At 43.8% G+C, this 18,295-nt stretch overlaps 1 protein-coding gene across 2 annotated transcripts in view; it reads left to right on the forward strand.

Annotated features, from left to right (window-relative positions):
- The first annotated feature begins 6,464 nt into the window (after positions 1-6,464).
- Positions 6,465-18,295, forward strand: part of VEGFC (vascular endothelial growth factor C) — a 40,504-nt gene continuing 28,673 nt past the window's right edge. For both annotated transcript variants that reach the window (XM_033159984.1, XM_033159985.1), the window contains exon 1: positions 6,465-6,833. In XM_033159984.1, coding sequence (XP_033015875.1) covers positions 6,687-6,833 — 147 coding nt within the window. In that variant the 5' untranslated portion in view covers positions 6,465-6,686. The remainder of the gene's footprint in view (positions 6,834-18,295) is intronic.

An 18,295-nucleotide genomic window follows, 5' to 3' on the forward strand; every position in this document is an offset into this window, starting at 1 on the left:
CCTCTAACTGATTTGTTCACATTAAGTGAACAATAAGCTCAAGCATGGAAAAAGGATTTAGGAAATGTTAAATAGGGTCAATTTTTTGTTCTAAGAATCTAAACACTATATTAACCAATATTGACAATAGTCATGTAGGCGATGACATAATCTGCTCAGCCACTTTGGCACAGACTGTATAAGATTTCAAGTTTTCGTTTGCAGAACGGTTAGCTTATTTCCTGCCATTCCTTTTGTATTTTGTCCGTGAACCACAGAACAGGAGTCAGAGTATTAGCTCATTACATTTTTAAGAAGCCTAAGGTGTGGAATCATTAGTGATCTGTGTAGACTTGCTTCTTTTAAAAGAATAAACACATCCCTGAAATAAATTAATTCTATAAACCGAGCTTGAATCTTGGTAAGATGGAGGCTCTGGGGATGAGGAGTCCCCAGGTCTAGCACATAGGTCAGTTGCATGTTCTGCATGGAGTTGCACTTTCTCTGAAGCAGTAGGTAGGGACATAGCTTAGGGTTGCTCCTGCATCCATATTTCTGACTGTAGGCCCAAGTGGCTTCAGTGGCTAGAACTGCCTTCTGCTAGCTGGTGTGACAGTTATGGCTGCTCCTGGTTCAGGATAGCATTGGCTTGCCAGGCATTGGTAGCCTCCCAATTGAATGACTGCAATGTGCTCTATATGGAGATTCCCTTCAGGTTGGTTCAGAAGCCGCAGCTAGTGCAGAATGAAGCAGCAAGGCTACTGAAGGGGTGTGGTATTGAAAGAACATAACAACTACAGTATGCTGAAAAAGCTGTATCGGATGCCAGTATGCTACAAGGCCATGTTTAAGATCTTGGTATTGGAGTACAAAGCCCAGAACAACTTGGATTCAGGTTACCACCAGAAACACTATAGATTATCTATCCTTGGCCACTAACTTCAGTCCTTGGGAAAGACACTCTCAGTAGCACTGTATGCTCCCAAAGTTCATCTTATATTTCTTAGACTAGGACCTTTAGTGTGGTGGCACCTTCAGTCTGAAATGCATTTCTAATGAACATCAGATATGCAGCTAAAGTATTGTCATTTAGGTATCTGCTTAAACCTCACCTGTTCATCCAGACTTCCCCTGAGGGGTGATTCTGCTCTTGCAGAGGAAAACTACTGCTCAGTGTTGAATGTTGCTTATCTTTCTGTAAACTGCAGAAAAGATAACAGAAAGAAGAACTCCAGTTGTGCACAGGGTTTATTGTTATCATTTATTATTTCAATTTTATTACCTGCTCTTCCTCCACACTGAAAGTCCAGGGCAGCTCACAATAATAAAAAGGTTCTCTTTCATGGACACACATCCTGGTCTTTACATTTCACCTACTGTTACTCCCATTGTCCAGGAGACAATACAGTGCTTAGTTTTAAAAGTGGCTGGTCTCTTTTGAGTGCTGCTGTAGACAAAACTGCAATCAAAACTCCAGTTGTGCTCATGTTTCATTCCATGCATACATGTTCTGGCTTTGGATTCCAGTTTTACTTTCCTTGATAGTCTTAATCCAAAAAGTCTTCCAATATGAATCTTATGGATAGTGAGAAACACAAATAAAACTAGATTACAATACCACCAAACAATGTAATATAGTTTATAAAGTGGAAAGGGAATGAGAAAAGTGAAAAATAACTGCTGCAGTCTCCTGACCTGAGGTTTGGATTTAGCGCAATGCTTAATAATTAAGCAGATATTCTAAAGGTATTTGTGCTTAATGTCCTGTTTTTCCAATATTAGAAGTGCTAGTGGGGGTGGGGACTTTTAAGTCAGTAATTTGTATGTTTGAAGAACAGCATGGCAAGAGTTATAAAATGTTATAGGAGATGTGTTGTTATATTGACTTCAAATATTTTCTCTGTGGAATCTGGAGCTATTTATATCACTGTATGGTTCTGATTATACATGACAGAGATTGTACACGTCCTTTCAGTAAAAAGAGGTACACATCAAGCTTTCATTTTATTGCATTTATTCAGGAGTTCTGATTCTATGCTGTAGCACTATGTTAAATAAAAAAAGGTGACTTTCAGGAAATTAAACCAACTTTTCAAGAAGCATACTGAAATGTGTGCAATGCTTGCCTCTCTAAGGGAAAACCCCTTATTTGCAGGCATTTCCATATTGGCAAGCAACAAGGTTTTAGCCTGCTCTGTGATAGAAAAATCAGGATCAGTTGCCTGCAACTCGTTACAAACAATGCAAAATTGGATCAGATAGTGTCCTCTTCTGTCCTCAGCTGGCCTAGATATCTCTAATTGCTGAGTGCCTAACACACACAAACCTGTGGAGCCTGCTTATAGTGGTACTGTTGAAGGCCACTCTGAAAATGAAGACATTTTAAAAGCAGAGGTGGGCAACTTGTTTTGTACAAAGGGTAGAACAACAGATAAATTATTAATTTGTGTATCACAGCTCATTGCCAGACTGCAGGCACCGAAAGCTTTATAGGACGTGGTGAGTGTATCATATTTATTTTAAGGTATTTTTTATTTTTTTAAAAAGGTAAAGGACCTCTGGATGGTTAAGTCTAGTCAAAGGCGACTATGGGGTTGCAGCGCTCATTTCGTTTTCAGGCTGAGGGAGCCTGTGTTTGTCCACAGACAGCTTTCCGGTATTTTATTGCACTTTTAAATATGTGAACTAAGCCTTGAAAACTCTTTATGCATGTAACTGCAAATAAGGGATAAAAGAGGATAAAAATGATTTAAGTCTTCTTTGTACTTCCCTTTTTTGCATAAGGCGCTTTGAAATTGTGATGTCAAAAATTGTTAAATTTTTGAGCGATGATGTCTAAAAACACATTTTTAAAAGATGGAATTCCACCAAGAACTTGCAGCCCACATAAAATTACCTCAGGGGCTATATGTTGCCTGTTTCTGCTTTAAAGTTTTCAAATAGAACCTTTAAAAACCTTGTCTTACCCAGATGATTAGCACTCTGTGTAGTAAACCTCAAGAAGAGTGCTGCTTTTCAAAAAGTTACAAAAGAATGTTTCCAAATGGTAATTTCTTCAGTAATGCTAGCAACAATGTAGGAAACTGCCTTAAAGAATAATGATCAGTGTTGGGGCAGAGAAGGTTAAATTGGCCATAGATGTTAATATATTGTGCCATCTGCACTAGCAGCAGTCAGCATGAAAACACATTAATGCTGGGTGTCAGGCATTTTGAATTAACCCAACTTACTCTCAGGATCCCCTATCTAGATTCCAGATCCTGAAAATGGCATGGTGGGTCAAATGGGAAGAAGGCCTAATGGGCCAAGTTTGGCCTGCAGGCTGGAGATTTCTTGCCCATGATCTAGAAGTACCTTAACACTTAGGGAACAACTTTAGGAAATGTTTAAAGTTGTCCCCTAAGGGGAAATACAATCAAAACAGTCAACAAGAATATCCTAGTCAATGTGGTACAATGTAAGCATGCTGTCTTATCTGGGTTAGGATAATCATTATGAAACTCAAATGAGACTCTAGCATTATTGTGTGTAACAAAAGTAAAATAACACCAACTGCTTCTTCTTTAAGACTTTTATACTTTCAGTATTTAGTCTCATGTGTTTTGCAGTGGGAAGTCCAAGAGCACAGTACTAATTGTGCCATTAAGGTCAATAAATTTCTTCATATCCCACCCCTTCCCTTCAAGCTCATGTTTCCTTATTTCTTTGCCCATCTGACATATCCTATCATTGATGCATCCTGCTTCTGAAATGGCCTTGTGTTTCAACAACTATTTTCTGTCTTTATGCATTTGTGCAAAATGTGGCCATATCAGGTATGTCTAGACAGCACAGAGGAATGTGCTTGACAGATGTACCTTGTACAAAACACATCAATTAAAAGGCTTGGATTTTAGTAGCAGTACTTAAAGATTCCATTGACAGAACTCTTGAAAATGTTCTATTTAGGACTCACTTATGCTAAGTGTAGTTATCACAGCATATGCAGTGCTTTTTAGAAATGTGCTTATCTGGTTTTAGCAACCACAGAGACTGTGTGTTGCTGAATCCCACTTACATTCTTAAAATAAGTTTATGCAGACCTTGCAGTGGCCTTGTGAGCTATGTTGAGCACAATCATAAACTCAGTTGCCTTTAGAGATAGGCAACATAATTTGTCCTAGCTGTAGGGCAGCCCTACCGTAGGGTGCATTGCAATGCTCAGCTTGGAACTAAACAAAACATGGGTGAACAAACCCTTATAATCAAGGAAGGTTAGTAGCTTTTATATCAGATCTAATAGTCTGCTTTCCAAATCTTTTGGCTCATAGGTGAGGCGGGTTAGAGTACAGTGGTACCTCATGTTGCATACGCTTCAGGTTACATACTCCGCTAACCCAGAAATAACGCTTCAGGTTAATAACTTTGCTTCAGGATAAGAACAGAAATTGTGCTCTGGTGGCGCAGCGGCAGCGGGAAGTCTCATTAGCTAAAGTGGTGCTTCAGGTTAAGAACAGTTTCAGGTTAAGAACGGACCTCCATAGGTATATAATTATGACACCTGAAACATGTTGCCCTGCTAGTGTATTCCAAAAAATTAAGATTCTTGGTTAAGTACAGTACATAGAATTTTTTTCAAGTGTTTCAGTAAATTGTGATTTAGGTTGTAATTTTCATGCACAGGAACAAAGCTGTTTCTAGTGTGTATGTGCAGTTCCATATCTTGTAATGAGATGTTTTGTGGGCTTCATCCTTCTGGAGTATTACAGTAAATAACAGGTTGATGGTGTTTGTATGCTTTTTGATTCTACTATAGGTTCAGGGCTAATTGCATTGGAGTTCTCCTAGGGACTGAGGGGTCTTCAGCTCCCCCCAAAAAATATTTGAGTGGGTCAGGGACCCCAAATTTTATGGACATTGCCATTCAAATGGTGTGCATGCACCGTATCATGTGGGCAGGGCTTACCTGGCCCCTCCCCAATATTTTATTCAAGTTGGCACCCCTGCCTTTACCTCTTAAGAAATTCAGACTGGCCTTGTTGTCCTTCAGCTGACAGATGAAGACTTATTATTATTATTATTCAGGCAGGCTTTTGGGAACTGACTCCTTTCAATAAAAGGGCTCTTAATAGTGTGTTGTGTGCTCTTTGGGGATTTTTTAAATATACATTTTTTTACCTTTTGTTTTAATTCCATCAATAGCTCAATTACTTTTTCACAATAACCTTTTATATGTTTTTAGCTCTGCCTGTTTAATCTGTATTTGTTTCCACTTTTGTGAGCCACCTTGATTATTTGGGGGGGGGGAGGCGGGATATAAACAAATAATAGCCCGCAAGCAGGACATGATGAGCGGAACAGTGCTCTGCGTTTGTTGTCACCAGCTAGTGGCAAATCAGGGGTAGTTTAGGGCCATGATGCCTAGCAGCCAGTTGCGCCTAGAAAAACTTGAAGGACAAGAGTTTGGATGGGAGACCAAGGAAATACAGTATTTAGGCTCGCAGCCCTCTCTCTGGACGGTAAGTGGGGAACTGCTGGCGCGTTTTCTCCCCATAGTTTTCTCCCATCCTTCAACTATTTCTCCCACAGATTGGGGGGGGGGGGATATGCATTCAGCCACCTCGGCTCGTCTGTTTATCATTGCTGCAAAACGCCTTCCACGGCATCTTGCGTGGAAGAAGGCACCGCAGACACCAGACCAGAGCCAGCCCTGCGTTCACCCGCCGCTCTGCGAAAGCGCGGGAAAGCGAGGCAACAGGTCTGGCGCCTCGGGCAGCGCCGCGCGAGGCGCAGTTGCTCGAACGAAGCGCGCGCGCGTCCCCAGGGCAGCGCGTGGCTTTCCGGCTGGCTTTCCCGAGGGGGGCCAGCAGCGCGCGCAATCGCGCGCGCCTCCAGTCTCACATTTCCACCACGTCTTCTTTCTTGGAAAGGGCTTTTGCGAGGCGAGCGGCTACTTGTGGAAAAATGTAATCGAAGGGGAGGAAGGAAGAGAAGAGCTGAGCGGGCGGTGGCGGGGTGTGTGCGGTGGAAAAGGAGGGACACACACACACACACACACACACGTCCCGGGCGCCCTCCGTCCTTTCCTTCCTTCCTTCCTTCCCTCCCTTTCCTTCCTTCGCCAGGCCAGCCACTCAGTCTCTCCAAGGTACAGGCAGAGGGCGCTTTAGCCATGCCCGCCCCCTGCGGTTGCTGCTGCTGCTGCTGCCGCTCCAGCTCCGCTCCACGCGCTGAGGAGGCTCCCGCTCCCCGGCCCCTGCTGCTGCTGCTGCCGCCGCTGCCACTGACAGACGCCCGGGGAAGCGGCGAGGAGACGGAGCCGAGCCGCTGCCCCTCACCGCCTTCGCCCCTCCTTGGCATATAGTCCCCCGGGGGGGCTGGTGGCTGCAGAGGAAACCTCCCCCCCCTTACTACTCTCAACTGGCCCAGGAACTCCTTCGACCTCCTCGTGCTCCTAAGGGAGCCCGCTTCGGATGTCCGGTTTCCTGGTGACTTTTTATCCTTATTTTAACCTGACAAACTCCCAGTAACTCGTCGGAGAAGGAGCGAGCGAGCGAGCGCCTGGGCCAGCGAAGGGGAGGGGGGCTCCTGCGCACCTTTCCTTTCTCCATCCTGGGGAAGTTGCCGCTTCGCTGCTGCCTCGGAGAGAGCCACCGGGACTCGCTCGGAGCCGCGCGGCGTTGCCCACGCGCTGCCTTCACGGCTCCCGCCTCGCCGCCCTCTGCACAATGCACTTGCTGGGATTCTTCTCTCTGGGTTGCTATCTGGCTGCTGGCGCGGTGGTGCTGCTGGGAGCTCGAGAGCCCGCGACGGCCGCTGCCTATGAATCCGGGCAGGGCTACTATGAAGAAGAGCCCGATGTGGGGGATGCCAAGGTAAGCGGGGGTGGGGGGGGGGCGCAGCAAGCCCTTCCCGGCCCGGCCACAGACCGCCGTGACTTCGCTTCTCTCAGGCTCCCCGAGCGTCATGTGACCCCGAGCGCTTGGTTGGTGCAGATGCAGCGCCCCTCGAGAAGTGCATACATACCAGCCGCTCATAAAACCAGGGTGCTCGAAACAGAGAGGGAAAGGTGCCTTCCCACCTCCCTCCACCCCTCTTTCAATGCAAGGGGGTGGGTAGGTATTTTTAGGCTGGTCAGAAATTCTCCAGATTAACATACAATACAATGTGTGTTTATCACTTGTCCGGGGTTGGTTGTTGCATTTAGGCAGAACCTTAAGGATTCTATGAAAGTTTTGTCTTCTGAAGTCTTAGGCAGCCTATATGGCTTTCTAATTGTGTTTGTGGGAGGGGGGGGGGAGTTACTGGTTTGTTTTTGTTGTTGCTTTTGTTTTCTTGTGTATTTTGTGTTCTCATTTTGTATTTTTCTCGAAGGAGTTCCCCGGGCCCTGGGATCTTCAGATGAAGGGCAGTATACAAATTTAATAAATAAATAAAACAATAATACAGTAATTGCTTCTGGGCTATGGGTTTGAACACAATGACTTCTGGTCATTCCTGTCTTTGCAGTGAGCTTATAAAGGTGATTCCTATCATGCAGAATTAAAGAAAGCAATTCGGCCCCTCGAGGATGTGGAGATCCGTAACCCTAGTTGTTTACCCTGTTATCTTTTGCTTGCATAGGGCTCTAAGTACTGTTACAGACAGATAAGAACTCAGAGCACCATTGCTTCCCAGGGAAGTCATGTTAGTTTACAAACTAGTCAAAGGACAGGCTTGGTCTGGGGAATGCAGTATTAGTGCCCCCCTACTAGAAGTAGTTCACTGACTGTATGCATTCCTGGCTTCTTTATCAAGGGCAAAGCTGTGGAAAGCGAGGAGGTCTGTGTCCTTGGAGTGAAACGTGTGTGTTCTCGAAACTTTCCAGTGGGATCTGACTAGCTGCTGGCTAAAATCTTTAAAGGGCTTTTGGAAGACTGGTGTGCATGGCAGTGCAACTGCAGCGTAAATCCACAAAGAGAAATAATTGCATTAGATTGTCTTTCCATTTTCTAAAGGTCTGTGGTGGTATTTATGAAAGTCATAATTTCTAAAGAGCAACGTGGTTTCAGGAAATTAACTTGACCTTTGTGTTTGACGGTGCTGCCTGGATAATTCTCTTTTGACAGCATCAACTTTAAACAGGGGCATACATAGAGTTTTTATAGAAGATGTCAGTTACAGATATGTTGTCTACCTCTGTCTGCATTATGTACATTGCAAGGATACCATATTTTGCAAAGGAAACCTAAAACTGTTTATAAAAGAAAGTTTCTTTGCACATTGCATCTCCCTTTTAATGGGTTATTTCTACAACAATCTGGACATTTCAGACTGGTGCTGACAGTTTTAAAATATAACAGCTGATCCACACACACTGTAGGATAAAAGCTGCCTTGCTGTGTCTCTCCCCCACCCACAATTTCTAATATGTGAACACAGAACAATTCTAATTGGTAATCACCTTAATTTGATTAAAGCTAATACATGCCAAAACTGTAGCAAAACTGAAAGGCAAACATATTTCTCAATTAGTTTTACCTCATGCAAATCAGTTGACAAAGAATGAACTTGGTTTCTTATTATTGTGACCACTTTTAGTTTGCAAGTTATGTTCAGTAATAATAGTTTCTACAGTGTATTGAGCATACACTCACAGGAAACAGTTCGGTGAAAGATGAATGGTGTGGAACAAAGTATGTGCTTTCTGCATTTATTGCATCTTTGAAGTCTTAAACTCCCTCCACCACCGTAGATACTCCACCACAGTCTGCTCTGTGTTTTACTGAAGTGTCATGACTCTGCGAGAAACCTGGGACAATAAAGTGAAGGAAGTGAAGAGTATGTGAGACTGGAAAGACAATGAACAGTGGATATTGAGTAGGTTATATATTTTTGTTTTGGGGATGAGCACCTGTGCTCCGTGTGTGTGTGTGTGTGTATAGGCATGCATGAGGAGGGGAAGGGAATTAAACACACATTCCAAGTTTTTATAGGACACCCCCCCCCCTTACCTTAGCTGTCCATGCACATGAATAATGTCATTGACCTAAGTAGAACTGCTCAAGTAAGAACAATTGGAAGGATTTGGTCCCTGTCGATTCTGCTTATTGGTCCCTGTGTGATGAGAGAATGCTAAAAGGAAATTCTTGAAGGAATTAAAATGTGATTCAATAACTAAACTGTAGGTAAACATTTCAAGGAAAGTACGATTGCGGACCCACACACCTTATTCCCCACCCTGGTGGGTGAAAGGCAAGACCAACAACAGGTGTAAACAAACTGCACAAGACTCCGCCCCCAACCTGCCCATGATTGGGCAGTTTAATTTTGAGGGTGGTCGGCTTTCACACCATCCCTTGCAGCCGGCCAGGGTAATTCCTCAACAGCTAGCCACCATGTGAGAGCATTATGCCTCAGGGAGCTGTGGGTGATGGTGGTGGGCTACAAATGCAGCCCACCCTGGGACCTGGTGAGCAGCCATTGTGGTGTCGTTTTTTTCCAGTTCAGATAAAAATGAGTAGAGCCGAGTCTGGTTGTTTGAAATGGTGATTTCTTTAGTTTTTCCTCATTCAAGCCATATTTTTAGTTGAAATAGGACTGAAAATTTTGTTTCCATTTGTGTTAATAGATTCTACATTGTCTATTAGGATTTAAAGTGGAGGTGTTGAGGAAGCTTCAAATGGACAGCAGCTTTTTTAATACAAAGATGGATGGGTATCATGGACCTGTTTTTCTAGGTGTTATGCCATAAACTTATGAAAATAGTATAACACTGGTTGGTTTTTCTAACATTTCAAAGACATGTGGAAGAAAGGTGGCTCCTTGTGCATCAGAACAGTCATGCCTTCCTATTTAACCTCTAACTTTTGGAAACCTTGGGTAGCACAAGTAGTTCTTATAGGGGCTATGGTGGGGCACAGGTGGAAGAGGAGACACTTAGCTCCCTGCTGTTGAGTATCTCAACTGGTGTCAAGCCAACCTGTCAGCTGTTATTCATTTTTTATACTTCCATCCCCTTATACTTCCTTAAAAAAAGCACAGATCAGTTTGACATGAAGCTTCCACTGATGGTTGATCCAGGAAATGATCAGGTCCATGTTTTCTTGGCTTCAACAATGGCATAGCATCAGGTGTTTCCAGACCAATCACGGTGTGTTTTCTTTCTCACCTTAAGTTGTTCCATTCCTTTGAAGCAGAATCCCATTCTAGCTTATTTACATGGGTGTATGACTCCTATTGGTTTTAGGATAAATTAAAGAAACTTTCATCCAGCTCTGTTCTGTATTAAGGGGAGGGGGAAACTGTAGGTAGTTGTTGATTTTGAGTTCTGTCTTTTCTATTGTCCTGAGTCAATCTATCAATCTCCTTTATTGGCATAATAAGAGTGTGTCATATACATGGATCAGAACACAGCACAGGTAGCAAAACAATAGTAGGAAATACTTTAGGATAAAACTGTCCAGACGTCGTGAGATACAAAAGCAGCTCTTAGGACCTATGGTGGCGTAATTTCATGGGTCACTCAAAAAATCTTGCACGTTTTCCACAATGTCATTCCTACAATTATTCAGGACACCCTGGAAGAGTCAGTGCGATAGATCCCCTCCTTCAATAAGGGGGCCAGATACTTATCATACATTTGTTGCATAAAATGAGCAATGAAATAAAATGTATGTGATGGATTTGACCTGTTTTGTGCCACAAGAGCAGTAGATTTCAGTATATGGGATTTTCAAGAATATACCTTGCAAAACTTCTGGCGGCTAAGCACTAAATCTTGTGAGGGGAAAAGCTCTGCGTAGGTGGGGCTCACAAAGGTGATGTAAAAATGGAGTATCCTGGCCAAACGAGGGTCGAATTCCTAACCCTAATGGGGAAAAGATTTTATTGGCTATGCTGCTAAGGGTTTGGAATTCAATCTCTAGAATTCTACACTTGATTGTCTGGAATGCTTCCAATTGTGGGAGCATAAGCAGCGACTCGAGTGATAGGCCACAGGTTCTGATTTTGCTCTCAATGTGAGCTAACCATTTGGAGTGGAGGGATTCCACCAGCATATGGAAAATTAAAGAAGACAGATCAGACTTGAAATGTAGGCGGAGCCAGAATTTTATAGTGGTGAGCCACGCTTTGGTTTCCAGAAGCCCTTGGCCAGTTTCCAGACATATGCCTTCATACGGCACACAATTTGGCATTGTCCTGAGTCTTTATGGCTCACTCTGTAGAGAAGGGGATCCATTGTGTGAATAGATGTGTACACATCAAAGGCTGAGAAAAATAACTGGACACATGGGTCAGCTGGGTGGGGAGCTATGTGAGTCCTGTGTGTTTGTACATACAAGTATGTGCATAAAACGAGTGTGGGGTGGCTACACCCACACCACTGGCATGAGGACCATTGACCAAGGGTGATTGTGGCCTTCAGGCCAAAAACTGTTAGCCACCCTTGGTTTAAAGAGATTATAAAACATATAATCAAACATGTCATTCAACTTGTAATTCTTATATTACAGTGGGGCAATTTTTGACCTTGTCCTCTATGCATCTTGCATCTATTTTTCTTTGGATTGTTCTTAATTTTGTTAGGCTAATATTGCAGTCCAAGACACTTTCCAGGAAATTAGTCTTCTTGAACTCTGTGTGATTTGTTTTTGAGTAAATATGCTCCATATTTGACATGTGTTTACTAAAAGAGTTCTCTTAACCCCCTGATATCTGCTCCTGGGCAGAGTTGAGTTTGATGGAGGTGTCTTTCCACTGACCTCTAGTGGTGGTAGGGTGGGCTCCAATATTACAGAGGTTCCTGGACTGGAGCTGACACAGCACATATACCAGCTCACCCTGCCTGGCGTAAGTGGCAGCGCTAATGATATGTCAATTGATCTGCTGCTCTGCTCTCTCCAGCCAGGGTTTAGGATATCTCTGCCTGTCTTAGGGTAAACAGTGGCAGACATGATGGCAGGGTATAAATTGATAGAAGATAAATAAGTACATACATTTATGATCATCTTGCCTTCAAAATCCTAAAAACTTGGAGTTGGAAGGAGGGAACCATCATCTGCTAGGAATATATATTTTACTTCACTTTTAAATTTATTATGTCTGAGTACACCTGTTCACAACTCAGAATGATGGGTTTCATATACAGAAAAGGAAAACCTGGCCCAGTGTACGAGGCTTAAGACAAATACTACCCCTTTCCAACTGATCTGCTTTTCTGATTATAATGGATGATGGAATTTAGAGTGCTCTGCAGTCTCATTCTAGAAAATGCTCTATTAGCATGCCCTTGCATGGGCTTACACTTAAGGAAACTTGCTCGTCCATGAAGAAACATAATGCCAGCGCTAGAAGCCTTGGACCCAACCCCAGTGCAACAACATCTGTGAGCAAAGCAACATGTGAAAGTCACTGATAAGGTTGGAGCAGGACAAGCAATGTCCCTGCAGTATGGCATGTTGTTGTTGTTGTTGTTGTTGTTGTTGTTGTTGTTCAGTCGTTCAGTCGTGTCTGACTCTTCGTGACCCCATGGACCAGAGCACGCCAGGCACGCCTATCTTTCACTGCCTCTCGCAGTTTGGCCAAACTCATGTCTTGGTATGCAGTATGGCATACCAAGCACGATTCCAATAGTCCTGAAGGTTCTTCCTTGGTGGTCATATTTTGATGTTACTGTAGAGACAGACCATTCTATTAGCACTTTAAAAAAAATATCTTAATATTTAATATAATCAGGTAGCTTTTATTTTACACATCTTAATTTGCAGTAATGGAGTCACATGTGAGTAGGCCAGATCGTATGTGATATAACCTGTTCCTTCCTTTGCTTCTTTCCGCTTATCATTATAGGAATAGGAATAGGAATAATTTACTATTGGCCAAGTACATTTTCCAACATACTTGGAATTTGTTTCGGCTACATTGGAATGTAAACATACAGACACTGTTCCTCTCACAATACAAAGAAGCAAAGAAACCCCACCCATATTTTACCTCCCCTTAAGCTATACAACTACGAGTTTAACAATTTAATGGCACAAGGGAAAAAACTATTCTTGTGCCTGGCCGATTTTGTATATGAAGTCCTGTAGCGACGTCCAGATGGAAGTAAATCAAGCAGATGATGACCGGGATGTAAAGGATCTGCTACAAAGATTATAAAGATTGAGAAGTAGTATTATTAGGCTGTTTCTTGATGTAAAGTATAATCATTTATAAACTTGTGTGATAAATAAAGGGCAGAGTAATCCTATGGAGGTCAGGGACAGGCAGTTCCTAAACCTTTCTGGTCTTGCACTGGTCAAGGCAGAAGGTAAGGGTTGACTTACCTTCAGTGGAAGGGAAAATAACAAGCACTAGCTCCAGGGCCACTGCAGCTTTTCATCCCATGTTGGGGATGCCAGGGAAATGGGGTGGATTTAGACAGGGGCGTCGTAGGGTGGGGGCGGTGGGGGCGGGCCGCCCCTCGTCCCGCCCCTCGTCCCGCCCCTAGGCGGGTGTGTGCGGTGCTGCTGCTCCCGGGGTGACAGAGGCAGCGGCGGCGCGTGGGGTGACAAGCGGCGGCCCCTCCCACCACTCCCGCGCGCCGCCGCTCCCTCCATCACCCCGGGAGCAGCAGCGCTGCACGGACGGGGCTCCCGAAGTGGCGGCCCGGCATCCCCGGGGGCGGGGTGTCGCCGCGTGTGCGTGCGTCATGACGCACGCGCAGCGATGCCCCGCCCCCGGGGATGCCGGGCCGCCGCTTCCGGAGCCTTGGTGGGCTGCAAAGAGCCCTGAAGCCGCAACCTGGCACCCCTTTGCGCTACGGCAGCGGCTTCGGGGCTCTTTGCAGCCCGCCGAGGCCCCCAAGCCCCTGCCTGGCATACCCCGGGGGCGGGGCGTCGCCGCGCGCGCACGCGTCATGACACACACGCGATGCCCCGCCCCCAGGGATGCCGGGCCGTCGCCGCGCGTGCGTCATGACGTCATGACGCACGCACGCGCCGCGATGCCCCGCCCCAGGGGTGCCTCTTGGCTTCCCGCCCTGGGCAGCCAAGGGGCTAGGAACGCCCCTGGATTTAGATTCTGTGGATCCACCCTCAGCACTCCTCTTTTCATTGTCTTCTGCCATCAGAGGAATGGTGGTGGAGCTTTCCACCACTGCAACAAAGAGGCCCATGGCTGTGAAACTCCTCTGTCCAAGAACTCCATTTCTGTCAGTGGTTGGGGAGGTTCGTAGCTTCAAGTGCACCCTCAGCCGTTCTGTCTGGGAGCTTAAAATAGCTGCCTTGATTAGGCTTGTTTCTGGCATGCTATACAGATAATCTATTTGTTATTTCTGTTAATCTTTGAAAATGCAAACATTGCTGAGCAGACAACCAGTGTGGAGGCTCCCAGTTTCAAATGCCAGCAAACTTCCATTAAAACATTACGGGGCAAGTTATGCTCTTAGTTATTTTAAGTATATTCATTGATTCTGTTATAATACGATCCCTCGGAAGCTGAAACGTTTGGGTCCTATGCCCAATGTGAGCAATTATATTATATTACTTTGCTTTGGAATGTTATGAGCATTTAGAAGAACTTCTGTTCAAATGCCTGCAACCATTTGCTCTGCCTGTCCCTGATCCCTTCCCAAGGGCCCACTAACCGACTTAAATTAGTTTCCACCAAGGGCGTCTTGCAGGGGAGGTGCATTTTGAGCAATTAGATGCAGTGTTTGCCAAATATCAACCCCACTTTGGGGTGCATGCAGAGATGCTTATGCATTCATATTTCTTATTTACACCATCAGTTTCAATATTCTGCTTTATTTTCTTTGGAATGTGTAGGTCATCTGGTCCAACAAAGCCCTACACTAGGAATGTGGCACTCCAGGTCTTTCTGCCTGGTGCCTGGGACTCTGCTCAAGTCCAATCCCTTTCCTAGGCTGCACCACTCACTAAATGTAAAAATATCAGGCTACACTTATCAGAGCAATTGCACATTGCATTATAGCCCAGGAAATGTGAACTTTTTTTTCTGTGTTGCCCAGTCTAGACCACACAATACTTTCCTAAAATCTCATTAATTAATTAATTAATTAATTAATGTTAACCACCAAGAATTCCGGCTCTGGAATCAGTTGCACACTTACATCTTCTCTGTCGTTCATGAACCCTTGTGAAACATCCATTACCAGTTTTCGGTTGCAACACCCTAATTGTTCCTCTCACCAACTTATTCTTTATGGTTATTATTTATTTACAGAGCATACCACTGTACATTGAAGTTACAGAATTAGATAATTAGATAACATAGACAGGTTCCTGCCACAAAAGGATGTACAACATTTTGTATTTCCTACACAATAACTTATACAAACATGTACACACACACACACACACACACATCAGGTTTTACCTAAAATAGCATTTCCAACTTAAAACATTTCTAGGTTGCCACATCTTTATTAGCTTTCAGAAGTTTGGTACCTAGGGCTTTCCCTGTCCATATGCAAAAAACCTGCTAAAACAGTACTTCCTGACTCATACTCTTTTGCCACAGGAGTACCCCCTGGTGGCCATTCAAGACATAATGGCTGCATTTGAGATTCATCTTAGAGCAAAAGATGGTTTTGGGAAACACTATTACTAGTTGTTACACCTGTGTTTCTTTTAATAGATGTGTGCAGTGCAGATGACATATACCGTATGTTTGCATTTTTAAACTCTCATGTACCTGGGAACAGAATGGTGGACCAGATAGACTCTTGGTCTGATCCAGCAGGGTGGTTCTTACATTCTTAAATCTAGCTGTTGGGACGGTTTTTGTCATAAGCTTTTTATGTACTATATTTGTGATTCCACAAAAAAGGTATCCCGTAAAAAAGCAGGACACTGCTTCATAACTCCAGACACCTCTGTACACATTTCAGAATGAAATTCCCTCTTGTTTTTTGGCTAAATATTCAACAGATATTTTGGCTTTATCCTTGATTTGTGTCATAGTGTAACTTTTTTACTCGTTTCATCATTCTGGAATGTAGCAGTTGCAAGAGAAGTTGCTGTTTTGGTTCCAGAGAAGGGGGAGGGCACAGAGAGAGAGAGAGATCCAAAACTGTTTGGATAGTTTTTTTGGATCAACTGTGTTGCTAGATTGCTAGGAACCTCTACTGCTTTGCACTGTGTTTCTTTGTCCAAGAAGATATAGCACAGCACAGCACAATGCAGTGGTGGCTGCCAATTCTGGCTTTCTTTCCAACTGTTGGCCAAAAGTGTGTGTAAGAGAGAGAGAGAGAGAGAGAGAGCGAGCTGCAAGCACAGTCATGATAGTGCTGTGCAGCATTTATCTTGGCAGAAAGCACAGCAAAGTACCATGGTGGTTGCCAGTTTGGCTTGATAGGGCAATGTTAGGCTCCCAAAACAGGTGTCAGGCACAGAGGGTCAGATGCAGCTAGCTGGTGGCAATTGGCTAAAGAAGGCAAAATAGTTTAGAACAATGAAGCTGATATGCCTTAGTAGCAAGGTTGTCCTGTAATATTTCACTTATACCAGTGTGGATAGTTTGCTAATTGTTGAAATTCAAAGGTATCTCTGTGTATACAACTAAAAACTATCATAACATAAAATGGTATCCTTATTAACACAATTTCCATGTGCTATATCATGTCAGGAGTTTTTAATACTGTAGGTATTAAATTAAGTAATTAATTAATTAAACTATTAATTAAGATAGTAATTATTGTTACAGAGTTCTCTGTTTTGCTACACACACACAACTTCTTGTTGGATATAGTGTAATGGGTGGTATGTGTTTTTTGCTGTTACAAGACTGCCTAACTTATAACCAACAAGTCAAACACAGCCCATTAGTTGTTACAGAAAGCAACACAGTTGAACTTAATTTAGGACTGAATGAAGCCAATATTAAAGCTACTGTGTGATAACTTGGTCTGCCTCAATTTTCGGAATCATGTCCTCTTGTTCTGCAGCCACTTGTAATATGCATCATTGTTGTTGACGCACAGCTACAAGGATGACTCCTTGAATAGATTAAGAAACAGAGCAAGGTATGAATTGGAAATGGATGGTCATGGGCATAAGAACCCCAACAGGAGTGCGTACATCTTTTGTGTTAGGATTCAGTTTGCTCAGGGAGGTGCAGTGTTCCTCTAGCCAGCATGGTGTAGTGGATAAGAGTGGTGGATTCGTAATCTGGTGAACCAGGTTCGCTTTCCTGCTCCTGCACATGCAGCTGCTGGGTGACCTTGGGCTAGTCACACTTCTCTGAAATCTCTCATCCTCACTCACCTCACAGAGTGTTTGTTGTGGGGGAGGAAGGCAAAGGAGATTGTTAGCCACTTTGAGACTCCTTAAAGGGAGTGAAAGGCGGGGTATCAAATCCAAACTCATCCTCCTCCTCCTACTACTCCTCCCTCTATACTGCTGTTGCGGACTGACAATTATTCTCAGAAGTGTGAGATTCTTTACATGTAACTATGTCTACTCTACTTCAGAGAAGTATGCATCTAGTGCTCATGATTACAAAGAAGGTTTGAAAATATAAAATAACTGGATTTGCCTTATACCAAATCAGACCATTGGTCTGTCTAGCTCAGTGTTGGCAGCATCTTTCTAGGATTGTAGACAGGTGTGTTGTTGTTGTTGTTGTTGTTGTTGTTGTTTTTACACCTACCTACTGTAGAATCTACTGAGTTTGGGCTTTTGAGTGCAAAGCAACCAATAGTAATGTGTGTGGTGGGGCACAAAGCTTCCCTTTTAACATTGGCATCACTTCTACCTCCACAGATGTGGTTGGGTGCACAGTTGGGAATGCCAGACTGCTGGCAATATTCATGCTGTTACACTGACATGGTCCCTGTCTCCCTTCCACACTGTCCCAGCCCTGTCCAGTTAAGCACTTTAACTTATTAATTTTGCAGTATGTAAATTTATATACACGCATATACAATGACTTTCATTATTTAGTGGAAATCTCAATGAACTGATTGGTATCTGAAATGTATTATTCTGCCTGTGCATTAGGATCATTGGCAGAGACCCTCTTATCTGTCCCAAACTCCTGTTTGGTTGGAGGAAGGTATAGAGCCTTTTATGGATTCTGAGGTGTATCTAGGCTCTAGAGCATCTTGCCCAGGGAGGTTCATCTTGTCCCATCCACGATGACTTTCCACCACAGTACAAAAGCCTTCCCTTTTAAGAAGGTCTTCAGTTGTAAGAGTAGGGGTAGGGGAACCTGTAACCCATCAGAGATACTCATTTATTATTTGTGGTGTTTGCATACCACCTCATGACATGAAGTTCACTAGGTGGCTTACAATAAATAAGGTTGCTGACTACAGCTTCAAACATCCCTGATGTTAGGCCATGCTGGC

The sequence above is a fragment of the Lacerta agilis genome, chromosome 9 (genome assembly GCF_009819535.1).
Source record: "Lacerta agilis isolate rLacAgi1 chromosome 9, rLacAgi1.pri, whole genome shotgun sequence".
Lineage (NCBI taxonomy): Eukaryota > Metazoa > Chordata > Lepidosauria > Squamata > Lacertidae > Lacerta > Lacerta agilis.